Source organism: Malaya genurostris, chromosome 3 (assembly GCF_030247185.1).
Source record: "Malaya genurostris strain Urasoe2022 chromosome 3, Malgen_1.1, whole genome shotgun sequence".
Lineage (NCBI taxonomy): Eukaryota > Metazoa > Arthropoda > Insecta > Diptera > Culicidae > Malaya > Malaya genurostris.
In genome coordinates this window covers 26910636-26938179 of record NC_080572.1, presented here as the reverse complement: position 1 = coordinate 26938179, position 27544 = coordinate 26910636, and the positions used below count along the sequence as shown (strand labels likewise).

The 27544-nt window shown below is 38.0% G+C and overlaps 1 protein-coding gene across 5 annotated transcripts in view; it reads left to right on the top strand.

Annotated features, from left to right (window-relative positions):
- The window catches only part of LOC131437501 (neurogenic protein mastermind), a 256373-nt gene that overhangs the window by 51476 nt on the left and 177353 nt on the right, over positions 1-27544 (top strand). For 3 of the 5 annotated variants that reach the window (XM_058606888.1, XM_058606889.1, XM_058606891.1), the window contains one exon: positions 25349-26504. In XM_058606888.1, the coding sequence (XP_058462871.1) occupies positions 25968-26504 (537 nt within the window). In that variant the 5' untranslated portion in view covers positions 25349-25967. Of the gene's footprint in view, positions 1-369; positions 640-25348; positions 26505-27544 lie in introns of those variants that run through there. The other 2 variants (XM_058606892.1, XM_058606890.1) reach the window with 2 other exon arrangements.

Genomic DNA, 27544 nt, shown 5'->3' with positions numbered 1-27544 from the left:
TGTTTTACTTTTCGTTGTCGCGTTGCTCTCGCCTCATTCGCGTTGATGATTTTCTCTTGGTCTGTTCGGTTCGGGCAAAATGTTTCACAACACGCAAAAAAAAACAGCACAAGACAAACACTTCATTCGCTTTTGATCACTCAGGACGGCCGAAGATAGCGCGCGCAAACGCCTTTCCTCTCGCTCCGCTTCTTGAAATTTAGCACTTATACAGATACCGTGCAATATCACAATACATACTTGCGAACCGGGAACTGACAGTTGACTAATGGTTAGGTACATTACGATGGTAATGTGTTTTGTTTTGTGTTTTTTCTCGCTGCTACTTTGCTTCTCGCTTGCGCTAATTCGCGTCAGTCGCTCGTTGTTGTCGATCGCGAGGTGAGCGTTTTCCCTACCTTGTTAGATTCTCCTCTTTCGATCGAACTTTTGGTCGCGTATCGTTCGTGTGTTCACTATTTTGTTGATGTTTGGTTCAAGGGTGAAGCGTTTCGGTGATGATGCGACTCGATATGGGTCTGTGTCGGATGTTGTGATTGATATGTGGTGTGGTGAATCTTTTTCTGTTGTCACTGGTTGGAGAATTTTGTGTATGGTGTTTCACGTTCCTGACTGTATGGCTATTCTACAGAAAGTAAGGTGAGAGGGTCACTTTTGTGACTTTTTAAGTTGATAAGTAGAAAATTGGGTAATCGTATCATTATTGTGGAATGCATTTTATTCATTTTTTCAAATAATATAATTTTTTGAAGGCAAACTGCTTAAGCTCGTAAGATGCCGAGGGTAGCCAGGCATTTTGAATTCATCACAGAAACTAACGATAACATAAGGTAGCTTAATGATAGAATGTAATTGTTATTTTTTGGATTTAAAAATAAAACAATTATTGCTTCAATAATTCTGAGATATATTTCTATATGTCTCAATGATTTTTAATTGTAATGATCATGTTAGTTGTTGTAGATGCTTGAATCGAGCAAAATTCGCCGTCGTACGAAGTTAACTATCTACAAAACGCTGATTATACCGGTTATCCTCTACGGGCACAAGTCCTGGACAACGCTTATGGAGGATCAACATGCACTGGGTGTTTTTGAACGGAAGTTGTTGCAAACCATCTTTGACGGAATGCGGGTAGAAGACGGTACGTGGAGAAGGCGAATGACCCATGAACTGCACCAGTTGCTGAGAGGACCAATCCTCGTCCAAACGGCCAAGGTTGGGCGGTTACGGTGGGCCGGGCATGTTGTTAGAATGTCGAAGAACAACCCGGTTAAAATGATCCTCGATAATGATCCAACCGGTATAAGAAGAAGAGGTGCGCAGCGGGCAAGATGGATCGATCAAATTGAGGACGATCTTCAGACCCTTCGCAGCTACCGAGGCTGGCGGCGACCAGCAATGAATCGAGTTGAATGGAGACGCCTCCTGTATACAGAAGAGACCCGCGTGGTCTACGACTGAAAGAGTAAGAGTAAGAGTAGTATGTTTGTCAACTTCTACTCAATCGCAAGAAATTTCAACTCGACTTAGTTAAATTTTCAGCATTACCTATTAAAACAATTCAATATAGAATGAAGTTCAAGATCTTCTTAGTTTGTTAAATATCTAGCGGCTATCTTGCTAATCTCAATAAGTTTTACTCTTGATTTTATACAGTGTAAAATTAATCCATCGATTTAACTTAGCTGCAAATTTCTTCAACCAGGTAAGCTGCTTATCCAATTGTTTCACCCTAAAGGTGTGTTAAAACCACGTGTCGGAGCACCCAAGTAGAACAAAGTACAAGTGTTAGATGATGGCCTACTCTTCTATATATTTATTATTTAACCCCGGGTGTAACTTTACAATGGTCGTTTGTCGGGGGACGTATGAGGGTACTACATTGACTATATAATTACAACAAAATAATTTTTCCAGTTAAGATGAAAACGAAAATGGAAAAGAAATGTAATTTCTATAAGTTAACTGTAAATATAATTCGTATTATCTGAGAGAACAGCTCCTTGTTATGCCATACATCTCCATAGTGATTCAATTGGCGCAGTAGTCCCACTGATGGAAGTCTATTCAAAGTTCTGTTTCTAATACATATTTCGTTGCGTTTTCATTTACTGAGTTTCTCCGGCAGATGATGGTATTATTATTTAGTCCGATCCGTGGAATATTGGTACACTGCGAATCTTGTACAAAAATGTGTTACTGAATAAACATTTTGGTGTTACTTTAAATTTAAAATTACCTAAATTTATTATTCTACTTCAATTGATACGTGAAATCATTTCCAACAACAAGTTTAACATTTTCGTACATTCGTACGTAGTTATTCGGATGTTCGATTATTACTATCGATGAACAGCAGAAACGACTCTTTAAAAAAATTGCCAGTTGTGAAGAGCTTAACTTTTCGCAACTGGCACAACGATGATAGTTCATCAGTATTATCAGTTTCTTCACTTGTACGATTATATTTCCGAAAACGGAAGCGGGCACTTCAGTTTCCGGAAATATATACGTACAAGTAGTCTACATGGGATGATCAATGGCCACACTCAATAGTAACTTTCAAATAAGTCTAAGATCGTCAAAATCGGCTTCGTCATCTCCCAGCAAATTGAGCGAAGAAAATGTCACTTATAAGTTTTTATCCTCGGAATTGACCTAAATGTAGCTTTAAAACAGATTTAAGATCGTTGGAATCGGTTCAGTTTGCTCAGAAAATCCATTGAACAGAAAAATGTTCGGTTTGTTGGCTAGGTCACTAATACGATTATATCTTCGGAACCGGAGGTGTTCGTCATGAACTATTCGAGCTTGATCATTAATATGGTAAAGGCTTTCGAACAAGTCTAAGATTTTAAAAAATCAGATTATATCTTAAACTTGATAATTGGTCACTTTCTGAAAAAAATTTAGCGAATCGGAAAAAATGCGATTTGGCGGATAAATCATTTCTTCGGTTATATCTCCGGAAACGAATGTGTTAACCATATGGCCTTCGAACTTGATCTACAACTCAATATTATTTTCGTAAAGCAAACTCCTGGCATTACGTTCCTTTTGTGAAATATGGCCTTCTCTTTCAACAGACTTCGTAGCCGATTCATAGCGTACAGAATCAATGTATGGCTAGTGCTACGATTCTACTGACACTAATACCGTTACGATTCTACTGTTTTCGTTTTTAAATCTACACGCGGGCGGCTCTGACTCCGAGTAAAACAAACACGTGGTACGCGTCCTAAACAACAACTCATAAAAAAGGAAAAATAAACCAGCTCGCATGGATGTCGTGGTGTGACCCGAGAAAATTTTCAGAGCGAAACTACGAGATTAAAGTCCGATGTAGGGCGACCCAGGTCGCTGAAACAAACATCTCAAAAGTTGTTTGGGTGACTCTGGATCAGCTCTCGGGCTGCTCTGATCAATAAACGAAAACGGTATAAGAAATCCTTCCAGGTCGAGACTCGAACATACGGCAATTGGCTTGTGAGACCAGTGTCCTATGCATTGAATCGCCAACCCTTATTTTCGACGGGTCTTAAATTATTGGAATCGGTTCATTCATATTCGAGGAAATTGAGTGGTAAAAAGTATGTTTGGCTTCGTCACTTTTACCATTATATCTCCGGAACCGGAGTGACATTTGAGCTACAAACTTGTTCAACAAACCAACAGTAGCATTCAAACGCGCCTAAACCCGTTAGTTAGCTATTTCCTAAGCTTAGCTATTTTCGAAAAAATTGAGGGGATTGAATAAAGTGCGTTATGTCGGTTACGTCACTAATATCATTATATCTCCGAAACTGGAAGTGACTGTCCCTTGATCTTTGAACTTGAATCACAACATAATAGTAGCTTTCAAATAAGTCTAGTCTCCAGGTGAAACCGGTTCAGCCATCTTCGAGAAAATTGAGCGGATAGAAAAAGTGTACATACACACACAGAGATTTCCGGATTTCATCGAATGACTCCGATCGAAGGACTTTTTTTTTCGACAATTATATATTATTTCCATAGAAAAAAGTGAAAAGGTCTTCAATTCCCATAAGTGTGTATTTAAACTTATCGGAATCAAACTTCCAAAAAAAACCTTGATATTACATTCCTGTAGTGGAATTTGACCTTCTGTTTCAACAGACTTCGCAGCCAATTCAGAGTGTACAGATCCATTGCTACGATTCTACTGACACTACGAATCCTTCCAGGTCGGAGCTCGAACATACGACAACTGGTTTGTAAGTCCAGTGCCCTATGCATTGAACCGCCAACCCAGGACAGTTCAAACTTCCGATACCGGTATTATAAAATGAGTGTTGAAAACTGCAATCCATCGTTTACATGCGTTTTATGCGAAGAATGTAAAAACTCTTCTGAACTCTACTTAAAACTATTCCAATGTAAGTAAATGGTAGTTGATAGTCAAAATCGGATTTTGGCAAGTTAAGTACCCAGTTTCCGGTTACGAGAATATCGGTAATTGCGGTTAAATACTTCAAAACGGAACAATCCTGATCCGTGAATATCGGAAATAATGGGCCAAATTTCTAGAGTAGAATTTGTATCGATTATAGGTTATTAGATCGGCATCATTACCCCAAAAAAGCAAAGTCTTGGCATTACATTCCTTTGGTGGAATTTGGCCTTTCTGTTTCAACAGACTTCGCAGCCGATTCTTAGTGTACAGAATCATTGCATGGCTAGTACTATGGATCCAACTGACACTAAGAATCCTTCCAGGTCGGGGCTCGAACATACGACAACTGGCTTGTAAGACCAGCGTCCTATGCATTGAATCAGGAATCAGGAATCAGAACAAATTGGCTCAAATGGCACGTTCCCCTTGATATTTGGAGATTTGTGCCTTGCCATCAATATGTTTTTAGCATCATTTTCCCGATATATAAGAGGGAAGGAATGAAAGGAAATGGTAAGGGTTGGACTAGGAGGATGGGAAAAATTGACGACACAAAAACACATATAAGCAGAAGTAAATTCTGCACCCCTAAGGGATGCTGAACAATCTACTGAGGATCACATTTAGTGGAAGCAGAAGGAAATTCTGAACCTCTACGAGGTCCCGAACAGTCTGCTGTTAATAAAACCTCCAACCCCCGAGAGGATTTAGAGATCTTACAAAAGCGACACCATTCTGCACTCCCGGAAGAATGCAGAACGACTCGCAGTATGTACGAGCAGAAGTAAATTCGGTACCCCTAAAGGATGCCAAACAATCTGCTAAACCCTATTTAAGGTGAATACAGAAGGGATTCATTCACTCCAGGAAGAACGATGAACCCTTCTGACTATAGCTCCTTACCACATTGGGTGAGAAACGAGAGAATATCCTTCAATTTTAGCTCCGCATACACAGACTCAACCATATATGGAGAACCAAACACCCGGATACGTAGCTGCGTCAATGCGGGACAGTTACATATCAGATGATATGAAGTACCGTAATCACATTCACACAAATCACACGAATAATACTCAGCACGTTGAATAGTAGCCATGTGATAATTGACTTTGCAATGTCCAGTCAGAGCTCTGACCAAAATACTGCAATGATGCTTGGAGAAATGCAGTAGACACTTTGACATTTTCAGATTTAAATCTGGTAGAAATGCTCTTGTCTGTGCGCAAGTTTGCAAGCTGCGCCAGTAGCTGGCATGTTTGGATGCAGCCCAAGAACGAATCTTGTGCTTCATCCAACTAGTTGAAAGTGGTAAAGCTGGTTCAGGACCAACGAAATCATTCGTTGCACCAGCTCTAGCCAACTCATCAGCCCATTCATTTCCAGTAATACCAGAATGGCCGGGTACCCATAAGAAGTAAACAGCATTTGAAATGCTGAGGTCTTCAATTTGAGTTCGACATGCGATCACTAGATTCGACCGTGAGTCATTCGAACTGAGTGCTTTTAAGGCTGCCTGACTGTCGGAACAAAAATAAATACGTTTACCACAGATCCTCTGCTGAAGTGCCGATTGTACTCCTCACAGAATTGCGTAGATTTCTGCTTGGAACACAGTACAGTATCTACCAAGTGAATGAGACTGCTCCAGCCTCATTTCACGACAGTAGACACCAGCACCAGCACGACCATTCAACAGAGAACCGTCCGTAAAACAAACTATGTGTTCATCAAGTTGTCGTTCCAGACAACCATTCCTAACGAAGAGGATAGCTCACATTGAATGTTTTAAAAGGAAAACTGCATGTGAGAGTTAGGTCACTAGGAGCGAGTAAATACTCATCCCACGTAACCATTTGAGACCACAAGCGAGTGTGGCTGGTAGCATAATCTAATGGGTTACTGTTCCAAAGCCCTGTAACCTTAAGACGGTATGCACAAGATAATGCTTCTTGTTTTAGGAACACATGTAGTGGTTTAATACACAGTAGCGCCTCTAGAGCAGCATTAGGAGTTGTCGTGAATGCTCCTGTCATCGCCATTAGGACCATCCTTTGGAGATGATTTAGCTTTGACTGAACTGTCGCGACTTCTCCTTTCTGCCACCATGCAAGACATCCATATGCTAAAATTGGTCTAACAATAGTTGTGTAGATCCAATGAATATATCTGGGTTTGAGTCGCCATGATTTTCCAAAAGCTCGTCTGCATTGACCGAAAGCCATGCAAGCTCTTTCAATCCTGCAGTCAATGTGAGCAGACCAATTCAGTTTTGAGTGACGAATAACCCCGACGTATTTAACTTGATTGACCACAGTGACCTCTGAACCAAAGAACTGCAACGGACGAGCTCCTGTAATTATCCTACGATGAGTGAAAAGCACCATTGATGTTTTGCCCGGATTTACAGATAATCCAACCTGACAACACCATTGTTCAACAGATCGCAGGGCTTGCTGCATTAAATCAAGAGAGTGTTAATGCTTATACCGGTCATCAATATATGATAATCGTCGGCAAAACCATAAGTCGGAAATCCAAGGTTATTAAGTTTCCTTAACAAAGCATCAGCGACTAGGTTCCATAAAAGTGGGGATAGTACACCACCTTGAGGACACCCACAGACACTCAGCTTTCTAATCTCTGGCCTGCCGAAGCGATGATCAAAGAAGTTTATTGCTAAGCATTGCGTGTATCCAGTAAGGGAAAAACCCAAGATATTCCGTTCACGACTGCAATGTTTAACCTCCTGCAGCCATTCAGCCATCGGCACGGAAATACACCTTGACTTAGGAGTTCCTATTTTGGTGGCCTTTTACGACATGGAACAGGAAACCAGTGGATCAATTCTTGGTAAAAAATAATTCCGCCGGATGCCACACGGCTTACCTGTTTGGTGGACTTATACCACCGGTACAGGTGGACCGTAGCGTTATTCTTAGCCAGTTGGGAAACCGCTACCGACACTACACGGCTATCTAGGCTGCTCAGAGAGGGAAGTTAACATTGATGGTCAACTTCCATGGATGGCCGAGCAGCCGAATAGAAAAAAGTGAAAAGGTCTTCAATTCCCATAAGTGTGTATTTAAACTTATCGGAATCAAACTTCCAAAAAAAACCTTGATATTACATTCCTGTAGTGGAATTTGACCTTCTGTTTCAACAGACTTCGCAGCCAATTCAGAGTGTACAGATCCATTGCTACGATTCTACTGACACTACGAATCCTTCCAGGTCGGAGCTCGAACATACGACAACTGGTTTGTAAGTCCAGTGCCCTATGCATTGAACCGCCAACCCAGGACAGTTCAAACTTCCGATACCGGTATTATAAAATGAGTGTTGAAAACTGCAATCCATCGTTTACATGCGTTTTATGCGAAGAATGTAAAAACTCTTCTGAACTCTACTTAAAACTATTCCAATGTAAGTAAATGGTAGTTGATAGTCAAAATCGGATTTTGGCAAGTTAAGTACCCAGTTTCCGGTTACGAGAATATCGGTAATTGCGGTTAAATACTTCAAAACGGAACAATCCTGATCCGTGAATATCGGAAATAATGGGCCAAATTTCTAGAGTAGAATTTGTATCGATTATAGGTTATTAGATCGGCATCATTACCCCAAAAAAGCAAAGTCTTGGCATTACATTCCTTTGGTGGAATTTGGCCTTTCTGTTTCAACAGACTTCGCAGCCGATTCTTAGTGTACAGAATCATTGCATGGCTAGTACTATGGATCCTACTGACACTAAGAATCCTTCCAGGTCGGGGCTCGAACATACGACAACTGGCTTGTAAGACCAGCGTCCTATGCATTGAACCGCCAACCCGGGACAATCATTATCCCACTTGGTGGATTAAAACAGATTTATATATTGGACAACAAACCTGTATTCGCACTGATTTTACTGACTTGGTATGGCGAATGTTAAATGAATATTTTAATAATGATTTCACTATACGATTGCATCTGTAACATCAGAATAGACACTGAACTTCGGCACAATTAGCTAAAAGTCACTGTTTGAATTAAGTAAACTTAGCATACTTATAGTGAGTTTTCAGTTTAGTGACTAGATGGCAATAGCAACATAATTCGAACTGCTATGAATGGATGAATCGAAGACGGAACGTGTATCAAAACGGAACAAATGATGTGCATTTTGCGTAATCCCAAAACCTCCAAACCAAACTGTTACTAAACTCTTCAAATAAATCAATCAGATTCTCACATGATAGATGCAGTGTTCGAAAGAATGAAATGTTATTTTCTTCGCGTTATGTTGAACCGTTATTACGTTATAGGGGAAGATGGAGTGAAATGAAGACCTTTCAAGGGCACAATGCTGGAAAGAAAAAATAAAATAAAAAGAATTTTATAGGTTACCCAAAATTTAATTGTTATCATCAATAATAAAACACTCTACTGAATAAATTCGCAACTGAGAAATAATGACTGCGAAATTTTCGATGTACGTAATGAGACCAATATGAACAACAATATTTTTTCCGCATTCCAAATAGTGACTATGGCGACGAAAGGCTTTTTCAATTCCAGCGCGATAAACTGCGCTAATGTTTTTGCGTAATTCTGCGTATGATATTCATAACATGCTCTATTATTGTTTTTTATTAATATTTATAGCTATTACAACTATCATTATTATTTATTATCATTATAATTATTACTAATCGCAATACTTGCACCTTCTATTGATGATATTACTCCACCATCACGGTATTGTCAAATAAATGCATTACCACTATTGATTCACTTATCAACTACCCTACGCGCACTGAACGTTTTCAGAAAGATTCAGCTTTCGTTCATCGGCGAATTTATTCAACGTGTATTTTCAAAAGGGTCGAGATATAACGGCTATAAAAATTTATTTCTCAAAAATCTTCTGTTTGAGGATAATATCAGCTATATTTAATGTGCGAACTTTTTTCTTAAATGTCTTCGAGGAGAATATTCGCTAGTGAACTTTTCAGAATTGATATTTTGCCATGTGAAATCAGTTTCAGTACTGAACTTTTCTACGGTGAGTTTTCTGATTGATGATAGTTTTGTCTGAAAATTACTTATGAAAAATCCGTCCGCTCTTGAGCATAGCCTATTACCATTGTGACTCTGTGGTTATACGAGGTCTGTTCAAAAAATTCCCGGAATTTTTTAATTGCGCGCGTCTGGACAGTCCGGTGGTCAAAATTTTTTTTTATTGTGTTGGTACATATGTCCCTAATGTATGGTGAAATTTTCAGCTGTATTCATTGTTTACATTCTGTCTTGTAGCGGCTTGTGTAGACGTGTTTTTTTGAGCTCGGCGATTTTTGTTAGTTTAAACAATGGAAAAATTGAAGAGTCAAAGAATTTGTAATAAATTTTACGTGAAAAATGAAATAAAATGTAACCAAGTGTGCGAAATGTTACAGAGAGCCTACGGTGAGTCTGCTATGAAAAAATTGAGTGTTATGAGCGTTTCCAAGATGGCCGCGAAGACGTTGAAGACGACGAACGCTCCGGTCGACCCAGCACGTCAATAATCGATGAAAATGTGGGAAAAGTGGAAAAAATGATTATGGATGATCGCCGAATCACTATTAGAGAAGTTGCTGATGAAGTTGGCATATCAGTTGGCTCATGCCATCATATTTTTTCAAATGTTTTGGGCATGAAACGAGTGGCAGCAAAATTCGTTCCAAAACTGCTGAATTTTGATAAAAAAAAAACAAACGCATTACCATCGCTCAGGAGCTGTCGAAACAAAAGCACAATCGTCCACGTTGAAGAGATGAAGGCAGAATCGCTGAGAGTTCTACAGAGCATTACAAAAAGTGACTATCAGTGTTTCTAAGACTGGAAAAACGCTGGCATAAGTGTATTATATCTATGGGGGATTACTTTGAAGGGGACCTTATAGATGTAACAGATCGGCTGAAAAGTTCGTATCGTTTCTATGAGAGGGCGCCACTAGAATTAAATCCATACCATTTTCAGTTAGTACCAACCATCAAAAGATACGTGTATAAATTTGACAGCTGTCTGATTATTAGTTTGTGAGATATTGCATTTTGAGTGAAGCTACTTTTGTTATTGTGAAAAAAATGCAAAAAAAGGAATTTCGTGTGTTGATGAAACACTACTTTTTGATGAAAAAAAGTGCCGCCGATACCAAAAAATGGCTTGATGAGTGTTATCCAGACTCTGCATCGGGCGAAGCAACAATTCGTAAGTGGTTTGCAAAATTTCGTACTGGTCATATGAGCACCGAAGACGATGAACGCAGTGGACGTCCAAAAGAGGCTGTTACCGATGAAAACGTGAAAAAAATCCACAAAATGATTTTCAATGATAGTAAAGTGAAGTTGATCGAGATAGCTGACACCCTAAAGATATCGAAGGAACGTGTTGGACATATTATTCACGAATATTTGGATATGAGAAAGCTTTGTTCAAAATGGGTGCCGCGTGAGCTCACAATCACAATGTCACAAGTCGATGAAAACCATGATGAAATTGAACGAATTGGGCTTCGAATTACTCCCTCATCCACCGTATTCTCCAGATTTGGCCCCCAGTGACTTTTTCCTGTTCTCAGACCTCAAGAGAATGCTCGCTGGTAAAAAATTTAGAAGCAATGAAGAGGTAATCGCTGAAACTGAGGCCTATTTTGAGGCAAAGGACAAATCGTACTACAAAAATGGTATCGAAAAGTTGGAAGATCGCTATAATCGCTGTATCGCCTCTGATGGCAATTATGTTGAATAATAAAAACGAATTTTGGCAAAAAAATGTGTGTTTCTATTAAACGATAAGAAACTTTTCAGCCGAACTGTTAGACGAATAAATAAATATTTTTTTAGAAAAATGAGAATTCCGGGTACTTTTTGAACAGACCTCGTATATTGCTAAAGCTTAAGTCATATGATATCTTGATACACTGTTTTAGTTATCGGATCCCCAACGATTTGACGACCATTTTTTTTTGTAATATTTCTTATTTTCAGTGCCGAAAATTTCCCCGCAAAGTTTTTTTTCTAAAAGTTTATTTTATTCCGGTTTTTACCTTATAGTCTTTCGCCCGGGGTTCTTTTTTCTTCATGGGAATCAGGAATTAGAACTATTTGGCTTAAATCCTTTCCACTTTATAGTTCCTTTTCATATTCTTTTTATCCTTTTCTTCCCATCAGGAAAATGATAAGAAGTCATGGCAAGGCATAAATCTTCAAAGAGCAAGTGTATCGTGCCATTTGAGCAAGTTAGCTCTGATTCCTGATTTCTGGGCAACTAGATTTCTACGAAATAAGAAGGATACATTTTCTGGCAGCTTCCCGGACAAAAGTTGTAATAGCCACTCGACGATGTGATGTTCCTAGCAAAATCAAATTCATTTTTGGCGACAGAAGTTTCTGATCTGGTAAGGTATTTGCAGCTTCGACTAAAACAACCATATGAGGTACAAAACTATGGGTTTTCAAATGTACAAATGTATTCTTCCGTACATTAAAGCTCACATTGGACCTGTAAACTTTGGCCCGCTTTGGCATACAATACCGTCCGTCCAAATGGGAAAAGCCCAAAGTCCAGCCGAAAAATGACTCGGAATGCAACAGTGATGCAGAGAAGGCGGAACAAAATGGTCGCTCGGATTAAGCAACTTAGTGTCCAAAATATGATGAATGATATTGGAAGAAAAGTTCAAGATTTCATCAGAACCAAATCGAAATCATTTTGTCGCTATAGTCCCATTCAAAATACAACAAATGACCTTCATTTTGAGTACTCAATTTTATTGCGTTCAGATATCGAATAACTTAACTATTTCGATGCAATATTTCAATAAATTTTGAGATGAAGGGGGTGTGTTTTACCTTTTCTTATAAATATAAAAAATAAGTATAGAATTCGCTCAAACTTTAGAAAAATTTCAGAGGCCCGAATGTTATATACCAATCGATTCAGCTCGACGAACTGAGCAAATGTCCGTGTGTGTATGTGTGTGTCTGTATGTGTGTTGTCAACTAAGAGAGATGGCTGGACCAATTTTGATTAAACTAGTCGCAAATGAAAGGTCTCCCCGTCACCCTGAACGCTATTGAGTGGTTTTGAGATCGGATGTTTACTTTTTGAGTTATACGAAGTTTTATGTGAAAAATTTCATTTTTGTTGACAGTATCTGCCACAATTGACCTTGAAAACAAAATATATTTTCAGACTTAGGTTCCGCACGGTAATACCTATCCAACAAGCCATAGATTGTTAAAATCCGTCCATTTTTAACGGAGAAATCGAAATTTTTGTGTAAGCGACTTTTTCCCCTATTCCAGCAGTAGAAGTTTTGAGCGCTGTGTGGCAAAGAAATGCTTGGGAGCAACATAAAACACGATTTTTTATACTATCACATACATCTGTTTCTAAGTACCCAAAAGACTGTGTACAGCATTATATTTTGCCTCGGACCGATTTTAGCACGGTTCGTTTTTGACAACATAATTGTTCGAATATGACATAAATAAACTAGATGCTGGCAGAATTTTCGAGTTGAAAGCAATTCCATAATTATATTGATTTAAACTACTTACAGCAATAAATGCTGGAAGATCATAACAGCCATATACCATTCGAATCAGTTCGTCGAGATCAGCAAATGCGTGTGTGACAAATAATTTCTCTCAATTTTTTTCGAAGATGACTCAACCGTTTTCTACAAACTCAGATTTATATGAAAAGTCGTATGCTCTCAAACAAGGTTTCTGAATTACGTTTGGTTCCGACCTCTGGTTCCGGAGCTACAGGATGATATGTGAAACGAAATTAAAACTGTGTAACTCGCTTTTCTCGTAAATGGCTGAACCGTTTTAAGATTCAGATGAAGTCTAAGAATTATCTAAGATTCAAATGAAAAGTCTTTAGATTCTATAAGACATCTTGCTTTTCAGTCAGATCCAACTTCCGGTTTCGGGGATACAGAGTGATTAGTATAAAAATGTCTATTTCACATAAATTAATCAGGTTTATCGGGTTAGCAGATTTGGATAGTCGATAACCAAATAAACTTTTTTCATTTTTGGTTGTATTCAGTTTTAGTTTCGGAAGGCACCCAAAAGTTTAATTCGCACTACGATTCCTCAAAGATGTATACATCGATTTTCAAACATTTTGAAACAAATGTAAACTATACAGATACTCAGGTGAATTTGTCTGACTTCGGCTACACCGAATTTCGAATTCCGGTTCCAGTATCGAATCGTTTCTCAAAGCTCAATCGTTTTTTCATAAAAAGCCAAATCGAATTTCAAACACAAAAATTCAAATTAAAATAAATCCAATTTTATCCAATTCTGACTTCCGATTCTGGAATTGTAGGAGGGTGAATTTTTAAAATTCTAAGCGATATAGAAGATGACAATCCCGAAACGCTTTAAAGTTGGACTCAAAAATATTGCAATTTATTCGTCATATGGCCATACGAATCGTTTTGGATTATGCTGGTTCCTGAATACCGGCTCTGGAAGTACCTTGAATTACCCTAAACTCTAAAGTGGAAATTACTTCGACATATCATGGAATGTTTAATTGATTGTTACATTTTTATATTCAAATTCGATCCGATTTGCAGTTTCGACATTACAGAGTAATGAGTGATTAAAATCGCAAACGACGGACATTAGAATAATGTCATGAAAACTGAAACACCGAAGAATATTCATGCAAAAAACACATACGGATTAATAAAAAAAGGTTTCATCTCACTGCTAGGTGGATTAAGCACGTTTTTTAGTGAAGAAATTGTAAAAAATTTGTATGTATATTAATGGACACGGTTGGTGTTTGAAGCCAGTAAAGCTCATAGATATTCTTTCGTAATATATATTTGACAACCTTAACCCTAACGGTGCTGACGTCCATTAAGCCCATGTGCCATGCTTTTTCATTGATATGGAAACAACCTAAGAAATATTGTGATTGTGAATCTTCACGGGTTGTTTAATTTTACAAATGTTAAAAATTAGAAATTTTCGAAAAATCCCAAAAGCATCGAGTGATGGACTCGAAAGAGTGCTTTTGGGATTTTTCGAAAATTGTGTGTTCCAGAGAACCGTGCAGTGTAACGATTAAACAGTGCCTCGATTTAACGTAGCGGATATGGTTTCGTCTTGTAATTTGATTTTAGCAAATCCTACAAAAAATACCATCTTACTTTATCACAACGTCTGCATTCCATCCAGCTAGCTCACACCCTTTAGATGGCAATCACCATTAGGGAAGAGGAAGACACAATTAAACCAAATTGATAATTGTCGTCCACGTCTGCACCGTATGTTCATTCATCTCGCGCCTACTTTGAGCACGGCATTGTCACCAATTGAAATTGCAAAGGAGAGTGCGATGCGAGAGTGGGGACGCGACGGTTCGGCCAGAATTTAAACGATCCACCCAACATCATGAAAATTGCGAGACGCGTTTCTGACTACATCAGTTTGTTTTGAACGAAGCATGGAGCATGAAACTGCATTACGAGATAGATAGATAGAAAGGTGTAAAATTGCATAAAGCATGCGCTTGGTTATTCAATGCGACCAACAAATGTTGCTTTTAGCTACAGTACAAACTCTCAACATGATCAGCACTGTACAGTCTAATTGACGAATTACATTCCGAATTCTATGAAATGAGATGACGTTTTTGAATGGTCGTGCCATTTACGCGATTACAAACTGTTTTCAAGCTCGTTTCTTTCCTCTTTTGTGTCATGTTTCCATTCCTTTCTTGTTTTTCTGTTAACGTGCATCACTTTGCATCGAATTGCTTTTGGTTATCATTGAGGTTTGTCATTGGACAATTTTTAAAGCCGTATTTTTGAATGAAATCACTTGAATTGTGAGTTCAGGTGCTTCGATTTTGCTCTCAAATCAGGCAAATTTTTTTGTTAAATAAAGGGGAAAAGGTAAAAATTTCTGATTTCAGTTTGCTTGAAAATCTGTAAATCTGTGTAAAGTAAGATTAAGTAAGATTGATGCAAAAGTTCAGAACGCTCTGTTGAATTTTTATAATTGTATGGATTCCTCATATTCTTCATTTTTTGTTGACAGTGTAGATTTGACCGTCTCCAGGAACAGAGAATAGATACATAAATCGCCAACCTTGCAATTTATTTGTTGTTAAAGCCGGGGTAAAATAAATGATATAAAAAAATATTTGTTTTGTTTTTCATGCTCCTGATTCAAGCGAGCACGACTATGAAATTCGAGCAGTAACGAGGACGCGGTCGCGAAGATATTAATGATGAGCTAGCTGAGCAATTCATAAGAAATAATAATCACCGACGTGGCCTCATTGACGTTTTAGTGACATAATCAAAGGCGAACAGAAATATCAGTCTCATACCTCTGTTAGAACCAACATTCTCATCTCATCGGAAGGTGTCATGTTTCAAAAACAGTTAGTTTCGCCGAATCCGCGGTGACATCCTAGTTTGGCTTCGAGAGAAAATAGACCGTACGATTACGTCACCGTATAAGATCGATGATGATTAATGTGAATGAATTGCTATTAAAATTGATTCTACTGTCCTTGTACAGTCTGTGTTAGATTAAAATGTACGCGAGAGATCAAAATGTAATCATTAATCCAAAACGTCTTGTAACCGTATTCCTCTTCTATCATAAAATATGATCCAAATTATCATTCGAAGCGGTCGTTAAATTAATAATAAAGTCCGGATTTTTTTTTACATAAAGTAGGACCAGCTAATCGATGTGTACAAAAATGTTGTTCACTAAAACGAACTCGACTTGATGCGAGCAACCACAAAACAATTTTCGGTCTATTCGAAAGAAAATTCACCCTCCGTCTTAATTGGTGAAGTTTTTTATATTTCAATACTAATACTATTCAACGACGGTTATAGGAGGCATCTACTAAAAGAAAAAAATCGTATTTGAATCATGATTGTTTGTTCTAATCATGCTACTTTTTCGGCGCAAGCTAGATATTTCAAAGTAGATGTTTTAAAGCAACCGTAAATATTGGTAGTTTCAATCATTATTCTGATAGTCTCCTAGCGAAAGTTAGTTCTAAGGTGGCGATTCTAATGAAGCAGTCGTTTATTTTTTCCATAAATATGTTTATTCCATAGGCAATATACATAAGTTTTTCTTCGCCGTGGCATCCACAATATATAGTACTTTAAACCTAATATATTTCGAATATCATTTTAGTATTTTGGTATTCGTTATTTAATCTAAACACTGTTTTTATCAAGCAATTTGCTGTTATAAATTACATTAAATAAAATACATTCATTTTGTACATGATCTTATAACTATTTCAAGTTCGTTTGTATAAGTTCATCACTTTTATTCAATATAAGATAGCTGGCTATTGGTTGAACTCATGGAAGAGAAAACAGTCTAACATAAAATACATTTTAAATTGGAACTCCAATGGACTTATTGAAATGATAAAGAAGTTTCATGAAAGGAAGGTCAAGAATGTCGCAAACTGGGACATTGGATAGTCTACCTTGGGTACGCAAGGAATTTATTAGTCGAGATCTGACAAAATGAAGCAGTCGTATAAATCTAGAAAATAATCTTTTGTATTTTATAACATCTCGTATATTTTCTTCTGATACAGACTGCAGCTTTACTTACAAAAGCACATATCATGTATAAATATATCTATCTATCATGAAGACCAATTTTTTAATCAAATTGGTCTCTTCATAAGGCAAAATAAATGGTTTGACATACTGAAGACATGTGCAAAGTTTTATTCAAATCGTAATGTGTGAAGTCTGCTGACAATTCGTTTTCAAATCTTGTCCAATACAACTGACAAAATAAACTATTTATGACCGCGACATTAAAATCAAGGAACAGTGAACAATAAGACGATGCAAATGAGTAAATCCAACGAACGAAAAGGACCGGTAATAGCACGAAAATGTATTATCCTTTATTTTTTTACCTTTTTTTATATATATATATATAAACCTGTTTTAATCCACCTAGTGGTGTAATGATGCCTTTCTCATATCAATCATACTATCATTCCTATATAATACTGTGGTATTCTTCAAAATTATTTTTCTTCGATTCTTAAAAGAAGAATCGAAATAGATTTGTTTGACCGTCTACTGATAAAAACTATCAATTGGAAAAGATTTGAGGTCGATTTAGAAAACTTTTTACGGTTTTTCGCTCTTTTCAGTGATGGTATAAAATTTTTAACACACTTTACCCTATATTTCCGGATCCGGAAGTCGGTTCCGGATAAAATTCAGGAATTACGTATGGAACCACAGGAACTTTCATTTGAACCTAAGTTTGTGAAAATCGGTCGCGCCACCTATGAGAAAAGTTAGAACACATATTTTCATTTTTTTGCACATTTTACCCCATAAAGTTAGTGCAAAAAACGTTACATACACACATACGCACATACACACACACACAAACACACACATACACACAGACATTTTGCGTACTCGACGAACTGAGTCGAATGGTATATGACACTCGGCCCTCCGGGCCTCGGTTCAAACGTCGGTTTTCACAGTGATTGCATAACCAAAAAAGGCGAAAAAAAATTTTCTTCGATTCTTAAAAGAATAACCGAAATCGGTTTGTTTGACCGTCTACTGATAAAAACCATCAAATTGGAAAAGATTTGAGGTCGATTTAGAAAAAATTTTAAGGTTTTTCCCCATTTTCAGTGATGGTGTACAATTTTAAACACACTTTACCCTATATTTCCGGATCTGGAAGTCGGATCCGCATGAAATTCAGGAATAACGCATCGGACCACAGGACCTTTCATTTGAACCTAAGTTTGTGAAAATCGGTCGCGCCATCTATGAGAAAAATTAAAACACATATTTTCATTTTTTTGCACATTTTACCCCATAACTCTCGAACCGGAAGTCGGATCCAAATAATATTCAGGAATTTTGTATGGGACCTCAAGACCTTTCATTTGAATCTAAGTTTGTGAAAATCGGTTCAGCCATCTCTGAGAAAAGTTAGTGCACTTATTTTCACAATTTTTTGCACATTTTACCCCATAATTCCGGAACCGGAAGTCGGATCCAAATAATATTCAGGAATTTTGTATGGGACCACAAGACCTTTCATTTGAATCTAAGTTTGTGAAAATTGGTTCAGCCATCTCCGAGAAAAGTTAGTGCAAAAAAACGTTACATACACACATACGCACATACACACACACATACACACACAGACATTTTGCGTACTCGACGAACTGAGTCGAATGGTATATGACACTCGGCCCTCCGGGCCTCGGTTCAAAAGTCGGTTTTCACAGTGATTGCATAACCTTCCTATATGAGAAAGGCAGAAATAGGTGTAGAATTCGCTCAAACTTGAGAAAAAATTTTCGAGGCCCGGAGGGCCGAATGTCATATATCAATCGATTCAGCTCGACGAACTGAGCAAATGTCCGTGTGTGTGTATGTGTGTGTGTCTGTATGTGTGTTGTCAACTAAGAGGTCGAGATCTCAGAGATGGCTGGACCGATTTTGATCAAACTAGTCGCAAATGAAAGGTCTCCCCGTCACCCAGAACGCTATTGAATGGTTTTGAGATCGGATATTTACTTTTTGAGTTATACGAAGTTTGTCAAAATTTTTAGTTTTTTGACAGTATCTGTCACACTTGACCTTGAAAACAGAATATGTTTCTATACTTAGATTCCACATGGTAATACCTATCCAACAAGCCATAGATTGTTGAAATCCATCCATTTTCAACGGAGATATCGACATTTTTGTATAAGCGACTTTTCCCCTTATTCCAGCAGTAGAAGTTTTGAGCGCTGTATGACAAAGCAATGCTTGGGAGCAACGTGAAACACGATTTTTTATACTGTTACATACAGTTTTTTCTAAGTACCAAAAAGACTGTGTACAGCATCCTTTTTTATGACAATTTGCCTCGGACCGATTTTAGCACGGTTCGTTTTTGGCAACATAATCTTTCGAATATGGCATATGTAAACCAGATGATGGCAGCTTTTTCGAGTTGAAAGTAATTCCATAATTATATTGATTTAAACTACTTACAGCAATAATTGCTGGAAAAACATAACTTTCTTATACCATACTCAGTTCGTCGAGATTAGTCCCATACAAAATTTGTTAATTTTATAAAATTCAGAAATTACAGGATGATGAGTTTTTAAAATTCATACAGACAAAGAAGATGTAAATTGTTTGGTGTATTAATTTATGGTCATACGAATACGAAGTTTCGGCATTACAGGGTAATGAGTGATTAAAATCTCAATTTGCCGTTTAAAACGACGATAAATAAAATTATGTCATGAGAACTAAAACACCTAAAAATATCCATGCAAAAAACACATGCGGATTGATAAAAAAAAAGGTATCATCTCACTGCTAGGTGGATTAATCACGTTATTTTATCATATTTTTTTTTATTCTGGCCTTTTTGCGTAAAAGCTTTACGTGGCCGATTGGCTTACATTTTTGTTACTTAAATATACATATTATCGTTGTTGTTCAACAAGTTGAAGTATTGCGTAACGGACCGTAAGGGAGAGTCGCTTAACACAAACTATGTTGTGCCTCTAAAAACACGTGATATAGTGTAAGCCCAAGTGTGCCACTCTGTACCCCAGCTACTTGTCAAAAACGAGCCTGTGTGTTGAAACGAAAGTGCCAATATTGAGAAATGCACCAATGCATTGTGTTAATGTGTGATTGGAACACTGCTCTATGCGACCCACCCTTTGGGGACAACCAAAAATTGTGGCTATCATAGTGTTAACATGTGCTATTTGAGCTAGAGTTGTGCTAAATAAAACGTACTGTGTCGTGTAAAGCAAAGTATTGACATTTGATTCTTTTGTGAAGTTTGGCCTTTCTGTTTCAACAGAATTCGCAACCGATTCATACCGTACATAATCAGTACACGGTTAGTACTACGATTCTACTGACACTAAGAATCCTTCCAGGTTGGGGCTCGTACTGACTTGTAAGACCAGCGCCCTATACACTGAACCGTCAACCTGTTCCCTGTGCATTTCTTATTTACTTATTTTGCTGAACGTTTCATTATCGACTCGTCAGTACATAACTGCTTATGTTGAACTTTAATGTTATCTTGCAGTTTAAGACAAACCACTAAGCAGACGTGAAGCTTTAACTCCACTTGAGATGAGACTGGGGTTTAAACTGCTGCTTCTCATGAAATGCTAGTTCTGGATAGTTTTTACCTTTTACATAAATATATAAATCTGTTCAAATCCACCTAGCGGTATAGTGGTGACTTTCTCATTAACATTTCACGAGAAATCGATCCAAGTTTCATATTTGACATTTTGAATAAATGTCTCCGGAGCTAAAATCGTGAGAGAGCCATTAAATAGCCAGGTCTATAGGTTCGAATAGTTTTACAATCTGTTTTGAAAATTTTGTACTTTTTGTGTCGTCAACTATACCAAGGTTAGTCATTTTCATCTTTTATTATCCTATAATTCCGGAACCAGAAGTCGGATCAAGGTGAAATTTTATATAAAAATTTAGTTTTTGAACTATATCGATCTTGAAAACAATAAATGGCTCTGATTTTAGACACCTCATCGTAATACCATTTAAACAAGCCACATCCGTGAACTATTTAAGGAGATATCGATATTTTTAGTACAACTGTTATTAACTTATTTATTATTTGTCCTCCATATCCCAATAGTAGGTATCGAACGAAATACGATGAAATGGCATTTGGAATCAAAATTAGACACAATTTTTCAAACGAGGTCCGAAGGGTCGAGGGTCATATACCATTCGATTAAGTTCGTCGAGATTGCAAAGTGTCTGCGTATCTATGTGTGTTTGTGTGTATGTGACAAATAATGTTACTCAATTTTCTCAAAAATGGATGAACTGATTTAGATTCAATTGAAAGATCTGATAGCCTGCTGTTGAATTTCATTTTGATCCGACTTCCGGTTCTGGAATTACAGGGTAATATGTTCACATCTATGAGAAAATGCGCACTTAATTTTCTCGAAAATTTCCTAATCGATTTTCTCAAACTAGAATGCGAAAAAAACGGTTTTGGAATTTATTTAAAAAGTTTCTGAACTCGATCCGGATCCGATTTTCGACTCCGGTATAACAGCGCGATAAATGAAAAAAAAAATCAATTTCATGAGTATTTCTTCACAAAAAAAGAGGTGCAAATTTTTATAACACTTACTGATAAATTCATCTACTTTGTAGATGACAGTTTGAAGATGACCGGCACAACAAAACCGGCAAGAAAAGACAACATCGCCTTTACGAACGTTGCACACGGCCTGGTTAAACTGATTTCGTACAGGCTATTAAGAAAACGGAAACCTGGACTATTTTGAAGACACAACCGAGTTCATTGTCACCGAGCACAGATGAGCATGTGTTTCCAATCTGAAACTTTTTGTATGTTAACCAAAAGTCATCAGGTAGATCGCAAGCTAGAATCCTGTCTAAAACGCTCAAATGAATTTTTTTCGGTTAGTATTTCTACGATCGACGATCGATAAAATTGGATTTAGGGGTACTGTAATACGGTAATTCTTGAAAAAATGGTTTGTAAAGCATACATCATACAGCGAAAGGTACAATAGATCATTTGTGTTGGTAATTTTGGCATAATGGCAGTTTTAACAGGAGTTTTTTTCAATTCCATTGTTTAAAAAGTTAGCAACACTGCTTCAATGCATTTGTAAGGAGTGTATCGATAAGTAGTTAGCAACATTCAAACAGTTATTACTCTGAAATGACTTAATTTTTTGCAGCGTGTTTTGCGGTGACATGTTTGTTTACATGTCAATTAAAGAGCTGCGCAATCGATTGGTTTCGGTACGGTTTATCGTTTCAATGATGAGTCGAGTTGATCCGGAAACGCGAAAGAAAATTCTGCACACTTGGTGCTCAGAAAGTGGTGTCACGTACAACGGAATTGCAAAACGGGTGATAGTGCACCACACCAGTGTCAAAAATACTATCGAGAAGTTCGGTAAGACGGATCCCAGACAGCCCGGCCGGGACTTAAAAGTGGTTGAGTATATCAGGAAAAACCCATTGGCGTCGACGCGGGATTTGGCCAAGCAGTTCAACACCAGCATCGGGATGATTTAACGGATCAAAGTTCGGAACTCCCTGAAAACGTACAAGAAACAGAAGGTGCCAGAATAAAGACGGATGCATCCTGATCGACGACGAAACCTACGCCAAGGAAGACTCTCGAGCGCTGCCCGGACCGCAATATTATACGAAATCGGTGTAACAGGACCTGGACGACGCTGACACCACGGTGGCGATGGAAAAGTTTGGGCAGAAGGTGTTGGTCTGGCAAGCAATTTGTACCTGTGGTTTGCGGTCGTCGATTTTCTTCGCGAAGGGCACAATTAACTCCAAGGTGTACGAGGAAGAATGTTTGAAGAAGTGAATGCTGCCACTACAGCAGAAGAAAGTATAAGGCTCCTCCGTTTCCAACTCCGTTCTACAGTGGTTGTCAAAAAATAATGTAAAATTCGTGGAAAAGGACATCAACCTACCGAACTGCCCGGATCTTTGGCCAATTGAAAGGTATTGGGCAATTGTCAAGCGGCACTTTCGGAAGGAAGGTACAGTGTCCCAAAACATGCAGGAGTTAAAAAAAAAACTGGACAGCTGCCACCAGGAAAGTCACAAAAGTAACTGTGCAGAATTTAATGAAGAATGCCAAGTCCAAAGTGCGAGCGTTTCACAGCAACTAGGATTTTCTTCAATATAATCAGTGAAATGCATAAAAATGTAATTTTTCTACAATATATCGAAAACTGATGCCAACATATGTTTTTTTTAGCTTTTTTATTCAATAATCAATGTTGCTAACTACTTTTCGATACACTCCTTATTTGATTGCGCTTCACAAAATAAACAAAACTAAATATTTTCTGTTACAAAAGAAGTATTCGGGAAAAATAAATAGTTCTACGACAACATTCCATATCCATTGCCTTTCGCGTGTTATATTAAAGGTTTCTATTTTGCGGGTTTACTTATAGAAGGTGCGTAAATCCTTATATCGCAATAATTTTTGCAAGAGGAAATCCATGTAGGAATGAGTTTGTTACTAATTAAATGTGTTAGTGGAAGTAAGCTGAAACTGAAATAATTTTTGTCGAGTAGTTTCAAGGAAAACGGAAAAGTTTTAGACTAAGATTTTTGCTTTTCTCGAATTGCAGAATGAATTGATTGGTTTATTTTTCAACTATATGGAAGATTTATTGATTAGAATCAGGAAAAGAAGTGCTGAAATTTGTTTTTACGTACACATTGTTGACATTACCCATACGCTTGCAAAGAGTCTTGCTCCTTAAGGAATCTCAAACTCTTTATCTTGAAGTGTTGCCATAAATTCTCATTTATTCAAGATACACAAGCCGAAAGGTTTTTACCAGATAAGTAATAGGAAACAAAATATGTTTTTTTCGAAGAGTGATTAAATTGAATAATTCGGAAGTATGCATGTTCGAGTTTAGCCTCAATGATGTATATTTCACTAATATTCACTTTCAATATTTGAATCAATTTCCCCTTTCGAATCCTAAATAAATCCTGGGCTAAATAAATTATGAGACTACGTGAACTTCGAACAAATCCTCCCTCCCCTCTCGTAGACATTTCTGAAACCACGAGTTTCCGAAATAATACTAAATCTCGATGGTTTAAGAATTTCAAAGATATTTGGATTTCCAGTTTTTCCAGATCGAAAGTTCCTAACCACTTCCCCCACAGGTTTTTCCAGATCGAAAGATTCTTATCCATGTCTGATTTAAATCAAACCTTGCATAATGATTTTTTGAAGTGCCTAACAATGTTAGCACTACCAATTTGAGAAATTAGACATTATTGGCATCATAGTAGCCACGTCTCAAGGAGAAGCTCCCAACGCAAATGAATGATGAATTCGGTAGATAATTTCTGATTTAACAATCAATTTGCAGTTCTTTTTTTCATTTTTAGATTAGTTTTATTTTGTGCTTAGGACAAACAACCGGTTTTAATTTTCATTACGTTTCGTCTTCGGCTCGTCAGTGCACAACAGTTTATGATGAATTTGTTCTGCAAATAGCAGACACTTTACGTATCCTTAGCGATTTATGTTGGACTGCGAGGCGAAATAACAGTTCAACACAAACTGTTATGTACCGACGAATCGATGACGAAACATAACGAAAATTAAACTTTTGGTTGATTTAAAAAAATTCCTGTACAAATGATTCAAGAACTCAAGGTTATATAAGAAAACCCGGATTGGCAGTTCAATGCATAGGGCGCTGGTCTTACAAGCCGATTGTCGTATATTCGAGGCCCGACCTGGAAGGATTGTTAGTTTCAGTAGGATCGTAGTACTAGCCATGCAATGATTCTGTACGCTACGAATCGGTTGCGAAATCTGTTGAAACACAAATTTCACAAAAGAAGAATTGTCTGATTGAACGTAACGTATTATTCATCAAAGCGCACTAAGTTTCTGTAAAGTTTTATTCAAACTGGACTTGCTGCAGCAAATACAGTCGAAATACTTCAACAAAAATTGAATCTGTTCTCGAATTTGGCATTCACTAACAAATTCTTTTGCCTAACGTTGAACTTAAATACTGGGGATTATTTTACTAATGAAGTTTATCAGTTTATCATGATTAATTAATCACTTCCCATCGCTCCGTGTACCAACTAAGTTCAAATATTGAACTGTTGTGAATTATGTTACCTACACTGCTGGGGTTTGACGTCTCACCGCCGTTTTGACGTCCATACTGCACCTTCAACTCGTATACAGTCAAATCCGAAGTGGTGTCGAATAAAGTTATTTAATTGTTCTTTTTTTTCTCCTCTTGGTTCAGTTTTCAGATAGCGGGACGGAAATGAATTTGGAGATGGAAGTACTACAAAGAGCGCAGCAACGACTATGCAACAACAATTGAAGTGAAAAAAAAACTGAATCGATGAATGATGACCCGCTCTGGCCATCAGATCAGTCGTCGATATGGATGTGATAAAAGAAGGTACAATTGTTGGAAACCAGACAGTCGCGCGTGTATGAGTGTTTTTTTTTGCGGTTCTGATGACGAAGTAAGCACGAAGGAAGAAAATACAAAGTATTGTGTCTGATGTGTGCTTGGTGCAACAGTGATTGGCTTGAGGTCAACAAATAGAATGAGTGGTCCTTACGACAGTTCATATTCGGCCGGAAGGGAGTGCAGTCACCGAAAATTTGACGTGCGACATTTGTGAAAATAAAACAACGAATTGGTTTCAATCAATTAGCTTACATTGAACGTGGCTGTGTGTTCATGTGTAAAATAGCTCCATTCATTAGTGCAAAGCACGAATCTCGAGAACGGTTATTTTTCGGTGGTGAAAGAGAAGCTAAATCAACAGCAAATTGGAGACTGATCAGCCTAAGATTTGTGGAACACGCGCTCGCCGGCGTGCTACCACAAGTTCCAGTCGAAATTCTGTATGGATGCGGGAGGTCTCCCAGTATTTCCGGGTGCCAATCAGGGCAATCACCTGAACAGTCTCCACCTACAGCAGCAGCAGCAACAACAGCAACAGCAACAACAGCAGCATCATCTTCAGCAAGCTCAGCAATTGACCCTGCAGCAGCAGCAGCAAATGCAGTTGATCAACAGTCAACATTTACAGCGACAACAACAGCAGCTCCACCTTCAACAGCAACAACAACAGCAGCAACATCAGCAACAAGGTGACTTGATCCCGGCCCGCAGACAGACCGTATTCGATAGGCTCAAGCGTCGAATAGAAACCTATCGGCGTCGACAGTCGGACTGTACGCCTAGATTCGAGCAGGCATTCAGCGGAGTTTGTGAGCAACAAGCTAACGAAACCAGTGCCCTGCAGAAAAAGTTCCTGGAGGCAAAAAACAAACGGGCACTCAAAAAAGCCGAAAAAAAGCAGACTGACCTACCGCCGCAGTCTCAGCAGCAGCCTACGCAAACGACGATCGCCGGGAATCTGCAGAGCAGTGTTCATGTGGTAAGTACTTGTTGAAATTATATCAGGACATGTCCACAAATCCCTTGTTTGTAATCTACTTTGTTTTGTTTTGTGTGAGTCGAAAACAGTTCTTCGAATGCCACCTGCGGATGTTATTTTTCATTTCTGCTGACAAACAAATATCCCAAAACCACGATTGTGTACCTATTAAAATCCCTTATCGCAAGGCGAGCTATTTTCGGTTGCCTTCGGAGTATTGTAATTTGCTACCGATTTGAACCATCCCCCTTTCCCCGAATGTGGCGCTGTTCGGTTGTCATAAATTATCAGTGTTTGCTTCAGGCTGGGGCAATCAGTGGCGTAACAATATTTAATATTTTCTGCAGCTCTCAATCGGTTACATAATTCATCCGATATTGTTGAAAGTTTTATTGAGCGTATCAGCGCATCGAAAGCAAGAGAATTAGTAAACTGTCAACGAATCGAAGCACTTAAATGGCATGTTTGTTCATATATTGTCGTGTCTGCCACCAAAGGCTGTGAATTAAATGTATTTACACGAAAGTTTTTACCAGGGGAGTAATTCACATAGCAAAACTTTCAAACAGAAACTGCGCTAGGTGGTTTAACATTTTCAATAAATTTAAGTCAATTAATCTCATCTCCGGTGGCATTTTATTGAATGCAAGAATACTGGAAAAATTCTTTTGTCTTCGTTTCTATGACTATCAGGCAAACGGCTAATCGATTGAATCATGTCATGTTTTACTGGTATCACAAGATTATGAATTATATCTATGTGTTCCGGTAGTTTTATTGAGTTATTCAGGCAATTCATCTACCGAAATTTAATCAGAATCAGTTAAGGTACTTGTGCGGTCAAACCCGACCCGAGTCCGTACCCGACTATTGGTATTGGTATTGGTCGGGATCGGGTACAGAAAAAAATGTTTTTCGGGTACGGGTGCCATTTTTTTCATTTTCGACGGGTACGGGTCGGGTTCCGGAACTTTTTTCAGGTACTCGACACGTACGGGTAAAGATTTTTATATTTTATCGGGTACGGGTCGAGTTCGGTA